Raw genomic sequence first — 13,823 nt, forward strand, 5'->3', positions numbered from 1 at the left:
GTCAGTGTACTACTGGACCAAAAATTATCACATCCTCCCTTGGTTTTTTTGTTGGATTTTGATTAAGAGTTTCATTTTTGTGTGGAAGACAATACTTTGCAGAAATAATCATTGTTCAGTGGGAAGCTGTTCATTGAGATACAGTGTTCCAATTCTTGATGCTTGGGAACAGATGCACCTCCTTTTTCCTTCTTGTGTACTCAGTTCCCTGCAGAGCATCTCCTACAATGCACTGCCATCAAGGAGAGAAATACAGCATTCAGCCACAGAGCTCCTCTTGTGGGAAAAGACCCTGAAATAATTGCAGTCTTGGAGCTGAGATATCTCTGGTGTCTCTTAAACAGTCTGAATTTTATTTTTTCACCAAAAAGTCTTGAATACAGGGGGGAAAAAAAGCCATCCTAGAAAGACTAATCACTGAGTTAGAATATCTTGGAAATAGATTCCCGAAATTATAATACCCCAACACCGGATTAAAAAATAAAAACAACCAACCAATCAAACACAACACAACCAAACAAACAAAAACACAAACCCACACAAAATGCTTAAACAAAATTCAAAACAACCAAACAAACCCAAGCCACCAAAACAAAAATGAAAAATTCTTAGAGAAGTTCTAGGCATGTTTTGTTAAGCAATTTTTGGATAAAAATTGAGTGACTAGTAGAGCTATCATTTGCACTTTAGTTATTCTGATGACAGATAGCCAATGACAGTATAAATTCAATATCAAGAAATTTGGGCACAGACTTATTGCTCCTATTCCTTGGAGATTTAACTGTTGTCACAAAGGTGAAAAGCAGCTGGTCATCACATTTGTACTTTCATCCACCTGACCTGTGGTTATTGTTTCTTCTCACCACTTTCATCATGGCCTAAACAGAAGCAGAATTTGTTTGGGGCAGGTGAAATTGTGAGCATAACAGTTTTGCCTTGGAATGTAAAAGAGACACCAGGAAGCTGAGATCTCTTGAGGCATCACTCAGCTTCAGAGCCCCATCTTATGCCTGGCTTTTCTCTTCCAGCTGACTGTAGGTGGATTTTCCATCCAGTCAAGTGTTAACCAAGCTCATGAATTCGCTGAATACGCAAGGGATGTCCGGAAACAGCTAAAGGAACTTCAGGATTTGGCAGTTCTCTACAACAACAGGGAAAGACTCTTTGGCATGAAAGTTACCGATGTAAGTGTCAGGTCCTGTACCTACAGGGCTCTAGTCTTTGCTGGCATTTCTAGGTGATAGGTAGAGCAAATAATGAGATGTAGTTCCTCATGAAGGAATCCTTCATGCTCTTTTGGTTTCTCTGGTGAGATGCTCCTCAGTCCTGTAGAATGACGTCATTGCCCCGTTGCTTCACTGTGCTGCAGAAGTGCTGATCCCATGTGAGTATGGAAGGCTGCTCAGGGCCTGATATTACCACTTCTCAGAGAGACTTTGAGTGCCCACACTGAGGTCTGATGGATGCTAGTGAGGAGAAATTGGTTGGAGAAGGTCTTGAAGCAGCAGTTAAGAGGCATCCATTTCTGTAAGGCTGTTGCTGCAGGCCTATGGGTGTGAATGCGAGTGGTTACATGGTGGGTGCTGGCAGCTGGCCGGGCTCAGAGTGTGGTGTTCTCCTAAGGCAACAGTTTATATAGTTGCAAACACTCATTTTGCTTCCAAACACTCAGCTGCCAGTGAGTCATTGTCATCCACATCCAGCCTGGTCTGGCTGCAGACCAGAAGTGGAGTTCACGTGATCCTTTCCTACCCCTCAGTCTGTGGTTACTTCTCCTTCACTGTAAGGAGCCAAGTTTCAATATGGTGTGCAGTGTGTGCTTTCACTGATTGTGTGTGGCCTGCCCATCAAAATCTCCTCATTTTACAGGAGAGCATTTGTAGAGGCAAGTGGAGGGACTGCTCTCCATGCCACACACATGGTGCAGGCACAGCTCCACTGGATGCATTTTGTCCTGAATGTGCCAAGCCCAGCTCTGCTGGTTGCTCTCCCTTGGAATATATATTGTTGTCCCAGGAGAAGCTAGTCTGATATATCCTCTTGAAGTACATGTTTTCTTATTGCTGGCTTCAAATTAAAAAAAGAGTTGGGCTTTTTTTGACATTTTGACATATAATCTGTCATCTAGAAGTGAATATACTTGTTGCTTACACTTGTTCTTTCTCTCTTTCCAAAGTATGCTGTGGTGTCCAAGATGACTAAGGAATTCCAGCCATACTATGATCTCTGGACCACAGTGTCAGACTGGATGAATTGGAATGAGAGCTGGATGAATGATTCTCTAGATAAAATTGAATCTGAGAAGCTAGAAAAGAGTGTCAATGACTCTCTTAAGACAATGCAGAGATGTGTGAAGCAGTTCAAGGATTCACCAGGTAGATACACAGTCTGGGGAAAGGAAATTGGTGCATATCAGCATTTTGATGTGAGGCATGTCACAGAGTGCTCTGAACAGGGATTGTCAGGATGTCACATGTGTGTATTAGAGACAGCTGAGAAAATGCTAGCAAGGTTATTTTCCACCTTTTTTCCTCTGAAATAATGATGATTCACATCCAGATACTAGTTAGCTGCTTGAAGTACCAGTTTGGCATGGAAACTACCAGGCTACAATTCCCTTTTATAGCTAATTCCCAAGACAGTACTGAAATAAAAGCCACCCTCTGATGCAGCAGTTAGTATTTACTCATATGTATATAAAGTGAAATAATCCTGGCTAGTCACAGAGAGTTACTATATAGCCCACTGGCTAGACATGTGGGTTTAAGCCCTCATGCAAGTCAGACAGTGAGGGAACTTGAATCTGGGTCTTCCAGGTGCTGTTTTCTTGGCCAATCTTAATTTCTCTATTGGCCAATCAGTTTAATGGAAAGCCAGAAAAGGTCTTGATTTTGTTATGAATAAAATGAAATTGCAAAATGTGGAAATTATCTGTGCAATGTAATAACAATTTTCCTTCTTGCCTGGATGTGTATGAAGTTTAGATGATTGCACTCAATGCTTGCAATTCACATGAACGTCTTTTAGCCATTTCTCCTAATAAAGCTAAAATTGAGACTTTAGTTGTAGGTTAACGTCCCATTCTCTGATTCTCAGAGATGTGTTGGTCATTCTTTAGAGCTAATTCTAAAAATCTCCTGCCAGATGGCTTAGATTGAAATATATTTTGCTGTGGGTGATTTTTGATTCATCCTTTTTAACTTGAACTTGCTCTTAAACAATGCCATGAATCAGCCCCAATGGAGGAGGTGATGAGTGGATGCATGAGTAACTATGAATCATTATGATAAACAGAAATACTAAGAATACCTGCTGTATTCATTGCAATATTCCCTGGCACCTGGTAATATATATGTTTTGTCCTTGAATCTGCCTTGCCTTTGCATACACCCAGCAGGGAGTGTGAGGTTGGTCACATCCTTGCTGTGAGTGTGCAGTGCAGCCACACACGGTGCAATAAAAGGAGGCACGTGGTGTAGCCAGATTTTTGGAAAGAAAGCAAGCCCCATGTTCTTTGCCTACCCATTGCTTTAGTTATAGTAGCATAAGCTGAAAATAGGGTGGGATATGAACATTGCAGAGACAAGGGTTTCCAGGATGACCCCAAAAGAGAAAAGCCCTTTCCTTCACTTTTTCCTTACTATGAGGCAGAAGTACATTTGTCTCTAGCATGGCTATAGACTGGCAAGGCCTCTCCTGCATGTTTCCCATTTCCAGATCTGGCTGGGATTCCAGCCTACTTCTATCTCCTAGGTGTAGTGTCCATCTTCTGTATAGGATGGCCTGAGCTGGGGTGTGAAATAGCTTACAGTGTAGTCTTGTTAGAAAGTGAATATCTTGGAATGATGACTAGAGCTGCTAAAGTATCTACTGGCAGATGAGGCTTCATCATGCTTTAGTCCATAACAAGAAGTCAGATTTGTTTACTTCTTGTCTTCTGGTGAGCTCGAGCCTAAGGGACACTTCTGCTTAGCCTGGGCTTGCCTGTAACAGGCTCTTGGCTGATGGGCATATCTGCTTCTGGGAGTGTGCTTGAATCCTGGCTTAGTGGCCATATACAGGGAGCCTTCATATCCTCATTACTTCAACCTCCATTTTCCCCTAGTCTCTCCTGCTGCATATCTACCCCATACCATGTGACTACATGCACATCAGGCATTAGACAACTTCTATAAGCTCCTTAAGGCAACTTCCTCCCACAATGTTGTTGCTGATGTTGTTCTGTTTTTCTCCCTGAAAGACTGCCAGAATGTCGCAATGGCCTTTCGAGACAAGATTGAGGAATTCAAACAATACGTGCCCTTTATTCAAGGGTTGCGCAACCCTGGTATGAGAGACCGGCACTGGGAGATGCTGTCAAACCAAATTAGCCCCGATGTCAAGCTAGAACCCACTCTGACACTTGGTAGCTGCCTGGAGCTGAACCTGCAGGACCACATCGAGAGCATTCTCAAAGTAGCTGAGACAGCCAGCAAGGAATATGCCATTGAAAACGTGAGGAGAGAGGACTTGCTGTATCTTTGGTTGCTTCTCAGATATGCTCCTGCTGAGCAGCAGGTGGTGTTCCTCTTGTCCCAGAGAAACATTCTGCAGCACAAGTGAAAAGGCTGCTGCCCTTACAGAGGGAAGCAATGGCCATGCAACTGAGTTCACTATACAAACATATTCCACCTTGTGTAGAATTTCAGTTGCAGCATAACAGCACTGCCTGATGGTTATGCTTATCCACTGCTAGGGTCTCACTCCTTACTTTGGAATTATTAACTGGTTATGTTAAAATAAATTGACTGTCTGCATTCTGCCATTCAAATGTTATGTCCAGGGAACTAGCTTGGACTGGAAACAGAGATGGCCAATCCTTTAAACCAGTAAACCAATACAGAGAAAACTTGCTGGCTCTGGAGAGTCATAAGTTAGATAGTCTTTCAGCTTCAGTTCACCAGTTCATATACAATCTAAGATGGTCTTGATTAAAAGTCATGACCTTATGGCAGCTCTTGTTCCCTGAAACCTCAGACGAGTTCACAAGATAGTTCCCCCTTTGACAAAGCCATCATTAACCATAGTCATTAACAGGCCCTTTGCTGTCAGCCTCTGTGCATCTGGTAGCATAAATGAGCCTGAAGGTGAAAATGCCATTTTTTTCCCCTCAAGGTGTTCCTTTCAGCACAGGTGTTGAGGTGTTGAATCTGTGGGCAAAGCAGAGGAAATGTGCTGTTGCTGAGTGTGTCAAGCATTAAATACACAGCTGCAGTTGCCAGTGGAATCCAAGAGTGAAAATCTGTCATTTCCTAGAGGAGGGCATTAAGAGAGTTGTGGAAGCTGGGATAACCATTGCAGGTTGTATCTGGAAATTAAATTGATTGTCTCTCTGTTTCAGTCACTCAACAAGATAGAGAGTGAATGGAAATCAGTTTCATTTAGTGTGGTGCTTTACAAAGACACAAATACCTTTATTCTGAAGAACACCGATGACATTTCTCAGCTTCTGGATGATCATATTGTCCTGGTTCAGAGCATGTCCTTCTCACCCTTCAAGAAACCTTTTGAGGAAAGGATGAACACGTGGGAAAATAAACTGAAGATGACACAGGTATTGGTTTTTACTGACACATGTATGATGAAGGCAAGCAGCTGGGCTGTGCTGGCACATGTACACTGTGCAATTGCTGCTAGGGAACTGGAAGGACAACTGTTGAGACAGTATCAGTCTTTAGTGAGGAATAGGGCCTGTCAAAGCCTTCTGACTCTAGGAAATGCAGCTCTTTTGCTGCCTATTGCGACATGTTTAGGTGAGGTCAGAACTCTGCCATTGCTGTGAACAGTCTTACTGGTTGGTGTTTCAAATCGTACTGTATTAGGTGGGCCTTACCGATTTTTAAAAACCCTGTGAAATCCATGCTATCATTTACATCTCAGTGTGGGAAAGCACATAGAAAACTACTTTTAAGCAGGATCTGACAGACTGTGCCAGCTCTTGTTCCTCAAACCACCAGCACCAGCAGGACTCTGACAGCAAAAGCACTGGCTGCAGGAGTGTTTCAATACACGCATCTGGCTGGAGACCTTTGTGTAAATGTTGCTGTTTGATGCACACCTGTATGCATTCCAGGTGTCTGTTACTCATATCTACCTTATTCTGTGTGGTGCTTACCATCTGGATGTGCCTGGGCCACTGCTGGAATGCCAGCCTTGTCTCACAAGGGTACAGAAATACTACTGTAAAGTCCCATAGCATTAGGAGGTGACATGGGGAAATTCAGTTATTTACTGTGTGCGTTTGGTGGTGATGGTGTACAGGCTTTCACCCTGCTTTTCCTACTCCTTCTTTGGATTGTGCCATTCCTGTCACTGAAGGCTCATGAAGGGGCTTATCAGGGTTAGGTGATGGAGTATGGCAAACACTGTTTGTAGTACTGGAAACCCCCAGCTCTTGTTAGGTCAAGTGAACTGTAGATAGCACCATGTGTCTAAGGTAGTCTGAGAAGGAGTCAAAAGCTTCAGTTGCTTCACAGTGTTGGGCAAGTTACCCATGCCTTTCAATCTCCTGCAAATGGAGGAGGATGTTTTTCAAACCTAATTCTCTTGGTCCTCTGAATGCCTGAAAAACAGGGTTTCCTGCCTGATGTTTAACTGAAATGTTTAGCTTTTCATTCATTCTCTTAATTCAGAGTGTTGTTTGAAGATCTTGCCATGGATTATTCTGTAGGTAAGGCTGGGGCTGAGGTACATGAGGTGGGAGAGAGGATATGACAGAATTGCAGTCTGGCACATTTTATTTGTCATTATTCTTTCCCCCCAAAAGAGCTCTTCTCACAAGATAAAATCCCCATCTTACTTTGTGCTCACATTGTACCAACTTCTGTAAAAAACAGAAATACCAGCCACAGAAATTTGACCTAGCACCACAGAGTCCCTTTGAACTTTAGTATTGGCTTACATATATTTCTGAACTATCCCCATTAAACTAGTGGGTATTGATTCTAATGCCTGCTGGCAACTGTTAGCAATGGGGATGACTAGGCATTTGATAATTATTTGGTATGGAAATACCAGCTCCTGACTCTGCAGGTAGATTGTAGAATTGTGGAAGGTCTAAGTGCAGCATCACCTCTTTTTGCTTTTTTTTCTTCCTTGTTTTTTTAAACCCATTCTGATACACAGTTTGAATAGTTTTGTTGAACAGGTTCATAGCATGGTGCTCTGATACCTTCTTCTTGCTTCCCACTAGGATGTCCTAGAGGAATGGCTGAACTGTCAGCGCTCTTGGCTCTACTTGGAGCCAATCTTTAGCTCAGAGGACATCAAAAGACAGCTCCCAGTGGAAAGCAAGCGCTACCAGACCATGGATAAGGATTGGAGGAAGATCATGAAGGAGGCTAATGAAAACCCTGAGGTATGTGCCTTGATGAAAGCTCATGCAGATATCCCAAACTCCTTGGAGCTGTGCTCTCACAAGGACTGTGTGTTTGAGTAATTGTTTTTGTAATGGTGTGGATGTGAGCAGTGCTGTATTAACTCTGCATCCTTGCCTGGGGCATTGTGCTGGGTTTCTTCTTTTGGAACTTGGCCTTTTGTTCTGGTGTCAGAACAGACAGTCATTCCCTGTATTGCCTTGCACCAAGCTCTGATACCTCCTCCTCAATCCGCAGACCCCTGCCTCCTGCCTCTGTTAACCAGCCCTGCCATGGTTGTAAGCCATAAGGTAGCTCCTTTAATTCCTTCTTGAGACTGACTCTTTGAGTTTTTTAGAGCCATTCTTTTGTGTCCTGGTAGCAGTGCTCTGCTCTGCTCTCTTTTGTTCTCCAGTCTCCACTTCCCAGGATTCCAGAACCACTTGTATTCTATATTACAAGTGTTGGTATTTAGGGGAACCCAAAAATGTTCTTGTCACATCCACAAGAGCTGTTTCCCCTCCTTGCCCACAAAGCTCACACTTCTCCAGACCCCCGTGAAAGTGTTGCTGTGCATGAGTCATTTAAATCCTATCAGTAACATCAGTGGGCAACCCAATTATCTCCACTGCCTTATCTCCCACGTGCTCAGAATACTGATGTTTCCTCTGTTCTCTGTTCGGTTATAGGTGATTTCTTTGTGCCCTGATCCAGTGCTACTAGAGAAGCTGCAAAATTGTAACCAACTACTCGAGCTCGTGCAGAAAGGGCTGAGTGAATATCTGGAGACAAAGAGAGGCGCTTTTCCCAGGTAAGCCCAAATTTCAGTGGGCTGGATCACACTCCCTGGTTCAGAAAATATGAAAGGAGAGGCTCACTGCACTCTGCCACGAAAGAGCAAAAGCATCTAAGCTTAGGATATACTAATGAGACTGCAAAACATAAGCAGGACTGTGCCTTTCAATGCTGCCATCTCATGGGGAGAAAACAGGCACACAAGTGTGGTGAATTAAGGGCAGTCTGGTAGCACCATTGCATGTCTGCCTCATGATTTGCATAGAAAAGATAGAGTAAATTGAAAACCTCTGGGTAACTTTGTCCCTTATCCCTGAAGGAATACTTATATTCTTTGATATTCATTTAAATCCTCTTTGCTTGAGAATAACTGACTTGTGCAGAGGGAGAAGTCTGTCTCTACAGAAAGGGAGATGGCTGGACTGTGGCTGCTCATCTCCTGCGAAGAGATCAGTGAGCTGTCAGAATCTGTCTTTAGCAAAAGGCTAGTTCTCCAGCTTGCCAGCACTGAGCCCCTGATGCTGCAGGAAAGAGAGCCTTCCCTCACACCTTTGTCTGTGTTTGTAGGTTCTACTTCCTTTCGGATGATGAGCTACTGGAAATACTGTCTCAGACAAAAGATCCCACTGCTGTCCAACCTCACCTCCACAAATGCTTTGAGAACATTGCACAGGTAGGCAAAGCAAGCGCCCCAGTGGCTTGGCCCACCTTTGGAAAGCTGGTGCCTTGGGCACTTGGAGGTGTTCTGAGGTCTGGAGCAGTGTTCACATTCTGCTGTATGGAAATGTATTTCCTGCAAACCTGTAGCTATATGTAGGCATTGCAAGGTGCTGCCTGTCCTGGAATGGCATTCAATCAACCTCACTTTAGACATTTCAAAGGCAGATGTCTACCCTTTAACAGAGTACCCATAGTTGTCCTTCAGAAAGTGGAGGGAACTAGACATCTGCAAAGGGCGACTTAGAGAAATCCAGTTAGATGTCCATCTTAGGAGGTGAGGACACTCCCTTTGGAGATGTGTGTCCATCCCACCATGGAGGCTGAGAGAAATAGCTCTGACTTAGCTGTCTACTTGCAGGCACCTTGTTAGGGTGGAATCCCACTTTTGCTGACAGCCTCAGAAGGGACAAGGAGTGAACAAGCGTGAAAAGAATTAAGTTTCTGCCTTCACCCCTACTTAGGAGCTGGAGTTAACCTGGCTATTTTTCCTCTTTGTTATTCCTAATAGACTTCAGACTCCATAGCTAGTCACAGCTCGAACCACCACAATACTCAGACAGTAAAACCAATCTCCTAGTCATTAGTTTGGAAAAATAGAAAGGAAATTGAACTGGAAACCTGGTGCAAAGCCATTGGAATAAATAAGGGGACTTTCAGTGATATGCTGGGGCACCAGAGAAGCTGTTAAAATTTTACTCTTAAAACCAGGCACTGTGACCTCAAGGGAAATGATTTGAATCTACAGAATTGAACAGGAGTCAAGGGTTTGAATCCTAGACAGGCAATGAGAAATGTTCATCCTACCTATAATTTGATTTGCTTCACTCAAGTTAAACCAGCGATGTGAATCTCTTGTTTTCATACCATCATCTTCCATTATTTGGAGAGGTCATTGTGCACGTCTGTCGCATACTTTTTTATCGCTGCTGACAACCAAGTTTGGCACCAGATTTATAATGAGCAAACACTGATACAGGCTGGCTGTCCCCTAGGGGCAGGAAGGCAGGGATAAAAAAGAAATCCTCCACTCACATCTGTTGTGCTTCTTCCATTAGCTGAAGTTCCAGGAGGACCTACAGATCACACACATGTACTCTGCTGAAGGAGAAGAGGTGAAGCTGTTTGCTCCCATCCTTCCTTCTGAAAATGTGGAAGACTGGCTGCTGGAAGTGGAGAAAACTATGAAGGCCAGTGTTCGGGACAACATAGAAAAATCAGTTGGTGTCTATCCAGAGGTAACAGTTTTATCACAGACTTGCAGGTCTCTGATTTCTTGTTTCCAGGCTTGCCATAGAGGTCACCAGTGATGGGGCTGATGAACTTGGGATATTCTACTAGAGTATTCTATTCTATTTGACTTTAAAAATACAGCCTTTAATCCAGTTGCATGTCAGTCAAGTTCAGGATGTGTAGCTGAGCAAGAAGCTAATGGTCCAGAAGAATGCAAACCCTGCACACTCCCTCACAGCCACAGAATGCTTCCCAATAGCATAAAAACAACCTTGTATGAATCCATATCTATTCATCTCTTCCTCTTTATAACAATCTTCTGCTTCAGCTCACATGTCTCACACAGTGTGCTAGGGGCTGGTAAAAGTAACCAAGGCCGTTGTTGGTTTCAGTCATACAGAGGGGGTGCATCCTGGCTCTGGTTTCTGTATAAAAGCTATGCTGGTATAAAACCTAAATTTCTACTTTGTTAGGTCTAAGGAGGGAGAAAGGTTGAAGACATTTCTGTTACTGTTTTTTTTATTCAGAGTGAAAATTTGAAAGTAGGAAAGTTAAAACAGGCCAGAGAAGGGGAAGGGTCTTATGATTTCTTGCGCTTCCCCTGCTGTTGGCTACTTGTAACTGTTACTGCAGGTGGCTTAGTGGAGAAAAGGTGTCTGCTGTACCCAGTGTTCAGAGAGTCTGTGCCTGAAGAAGATTTCTTCAAAGAAACTGGAGGGGGAAAAAAAGAAAGCTTCTTACACAAGAACTTGGTTCCTTTTTGTTAATTGTACATCTTAGAGCTGGGGAACATAGAAATCAGTCAGTCAATCAATCAACGAGTCATTGTCTTACCACTGTTTTCTCCCCTTTTCTTCCCCTATTTTTTTTCTATTTTAAGACTCCACGTACTACATGGGTCTTGCAATGGCCTGGCCAAGTGGTCATAGCTGGCTGCCAGATTTTCTGGACAAAGGAAGTGTCTGAAGCTCTGGAAGCTGGAGATTTGTCTGATAGGCTTTACCCACAGCTGAGTGCTCAGGTATGACAATGAATGAAAGGGTGAGATTTTGCCAGATGGAGGCTTTTGAATCATCAGACCTTAGATGAGTTATGAATACAGCCAGGACAATACTGTAGGCAAACAGAGACACTATTCAAAACAGGTGAAAAAACAGGTTCTTATCTTCTTAACCATTAGGATATTTGTCATCATAAACCTCAGATAATGTACAGGACTGATAATATGACCATTACCTGAAGACAATAACAAGGTGAAAGATAACTTCTACAGGGTCACCCAAGAAGTCCAAGGCGAAGGATAATGGAATTGAGGGATAGTGGATGAAACTGCATCCTTCGTATTTGTTCCATGCATCCAATCACTCATAATAGCTGGGAGTTATTAGCTCTGGGCCTCATGGTATCTCTAACTATTTTTAACACCTGGGTATGGTATTGGTGTAGGCAAAAGTCAGGTCTGAGCCAGCCCTGAGTAGTATTTGCTTTCTGAGCTATCATTTGTATCTCTGACAACAGAAGAGGCAGAAGTTGCCTGGACACAGCCTGTGATCTGAGTTTTACCATGCCACAAGTTTGATTACATTGTGTTAGTACAGCCTGGGTTTTTGAATGGATTGCTTCAGAGTACTTTCTTTTCCCTCCCAGCTGGGCGATTTGGTTGCCCTGGTCCGTGGAAAACTGTCCAAGATGCAGCGAGCAGTGTTGTCAGCTCTTATTGTCATTGAGGTTCATGCCAAGGATGTTGCAGCAAAGCTGATTGAAGAGAATGTAACAAGCATGAATGATTTCGAGTGGATCTCCCAGCTCAGGTTAGACAGTACTGCTGTTGAACCTCACCTGGCCTTCCTGGCCAGTCTTTGTTCTCGTTACCCACCCACTGTATCCATGACAAATGGGAACAGGAGTTCACACAGTCTGTAAGCAATAGTCCTGAATTGCCTCATGAGGAGTGGGATTGAAGACTGCTACAGATGCCATTTCTAAGGCATCTGAGATAGACCTAGTTTTGATGGCATCCACTTTGGTAGTATAGACTAACCCTTACCCTGATGTTTCACTGTGAAAGGGCATCCTCCTGCCCAGGTATTGCAATGCTTGTTATCAGGTCCTGTGAAAAGTCCTATCCACCCTGTTGTGTTACCTTATCCCTTCTACTCTCGAGAGGAAAATCCCTTGAAGTGCAGGTCTCCAAACCTGCACGCTGTAGCCTCCTGAGCCGCTGCTTTGTCTGCTAGCCAGTGTTTATCTTTCTGCTGTCATGTTCACTCATCACTAGATACTACTGGACCAGGGAGGACCTGTACATCAGAGCAGTCAATGCTGAATTTCTCTATGGCTATGAATATCTTGGGAACACTGGTCGTCTGGTTATCACACCCCTCACTGACAGGTAGTGAGATTGTTTTCTGGGTAATAAGTGTATCTGTTATCTCTTTTCTCTTCTTTTTTTTTCTTCTGGATGAACAAGATTAAACCAAGGATCTGACCATGCAGGTCCTACTGCTTAATGTACGTAAATAGAAACCATTTGTACAGTAAAGGACTACCTGAGATGAGGACATAGGAACACTCCGGCATTGGTTACCATTGTATTCCTAGTGATCAGTGCTCAGACTGATTGTTTTCACTCTCCTAATTCTTAATGTAGTGCTCTGACTCATATAAAATGACCACCTGATAGCTAAAGAACTCTTCTAGAAACCAGTAGATAGCATCTAGTATTCTAGAATATGCAGCAGAAATAATAGTTTTACCCTTTTGTAACTGTCCTTTTTCTGGAGAGCAAATTTGTAGCCAGCGGGAGAAGGATTTATCCATGCAGGCTTCCATGAATACTAATCAAAGCCACACAGCTAACTCCTTTGCAGAATGCAGCATATCAAAGCAATTTTGCAGAATAATGAATGATGGATTCCTCCTTGTCTCCAGATGGATAGATCATATGTCTCCCATACTGAAATCAGCAGTACAAATGCTTTTTTTCATCATGTGGTCTCTGTTGTAGGTGTTATCTGACACTTACAGGAGCTCTGCACCTGAAATTTGGAGGAGCACCTGCAGGACCAGCAGGAACAGGCAAAACAGAAACAACAAAAGACCTGGGCAAAGCACTAGCAGTCCAAACTGTAGTGTTCAACTGCTCTGACCAACTTGACTTTATGGCAATGGGAAAGTTTTTAAAGGGACTAGCCAGGTAAAATGAAATGCTGCATGTCATTATTGAGGAGTGGGTAGGATACAGGGATGCTGGTCACTGGGAATTGCTGGGTATTTTTCACAGCAGCCCAAAAGAACAAGCAAAACCCTAGTAAGGGGATTAATGAGCTCCAGAATAACCAGGATTACAAAATTCCAGCCAGAAAGGATGAAAAACTGATCCAATTGGAAAAAAAAAAGAGAGATAAAAGGAGATCCTGTTCATTTAAGGCAAAATTAAAATCCTTTGCACTAATCCACAAAGCACTAATCCACCTGTGCAAATGTTTCCAGCCTTGGCTTTTATTTTAATATCATATGTGTTGAACTGAGATTCAGCCCACAAGCTGCTTAATCTTAAGAAGAAGACGGTCTGCTGAGAATATTCAAAACTGAGCAGCCAAGAGAGACTGCTCTAAGCCCTGAGGGATCCTCTCAGAGAGGCTTCTCTCTTCTCTATGTTTCAAACAGAGCTGGTCCAATTAG

The 13,823-nt window shown here is 43.2% G+C and overlaps 1 protein-coding gene across 1 annotated transcript in view; it reads left to right on the forward strand.

The window, feature by feature from the left end:
* DNAH1 (dynein axonemal heavy chain 1) overlaps positions 1-13,823 on the forward strand; it is a 68,967-nt gene that overhangs the window by 17,586 nt on the left and 37,558 nt on the right. Inside the window, exons 17-28 of the mRNA XM_071549726.1 lie at positions 1,029-1,184; positions 2,177-2,375; positions 4,241-4,494; positions 5,381-5,593; positions 7,232-7,396; positions 8,084-8,205; positions 8,757-8,862; positions 9,965-10,144; positions 11,020-11,160; positions 11,787-11,950; positions 12,418-12,531; positions 13,147-13,335. Of these exons, the coding sequence (XP_071405827.1) occupies positions 1,029-1,184; positions 2,177-2,375; positions 4,241-4,494; positions 5,381-5,593; positions 7,232-7,396; positions 8,084-8,205; positions 8,757-8,862; positions 9,965-10,144; positions 11,020-11,160; positions 11,787-11,950; positions 12,418-12,531; positions 13,147-13,335 (2,003 nt within the window). The remainder of the gene's footprint in view (positions 1-1,028; positions 1,185-2,176; positions 2,376-4,240; positions 4,495-5,380; positions 5,594-7,231; positions 7,397-8,083; positions 8,206-8,756; positions 8,863-9,964; positions 10,145-11,019; positions 11,161-11,786; positions 11,951-12,417; positions 12,532-13,146; positions 13,336-13,823) is intronic.

Source organism: Pithys albifrons, chromosome 3, assembly GCF_047495875.1.
Source record: "Pithys albifrons albifrons isolate INPA30051 chromosome 3, PitAlb_v1, whole genome shotgun sequence".
Taxonomy (NCBI): Eukaryota; Metazoa; Chordata; class Aves; order Passeriformes; family Thamnophilidae; genus Pithys; species Pithys albifrons.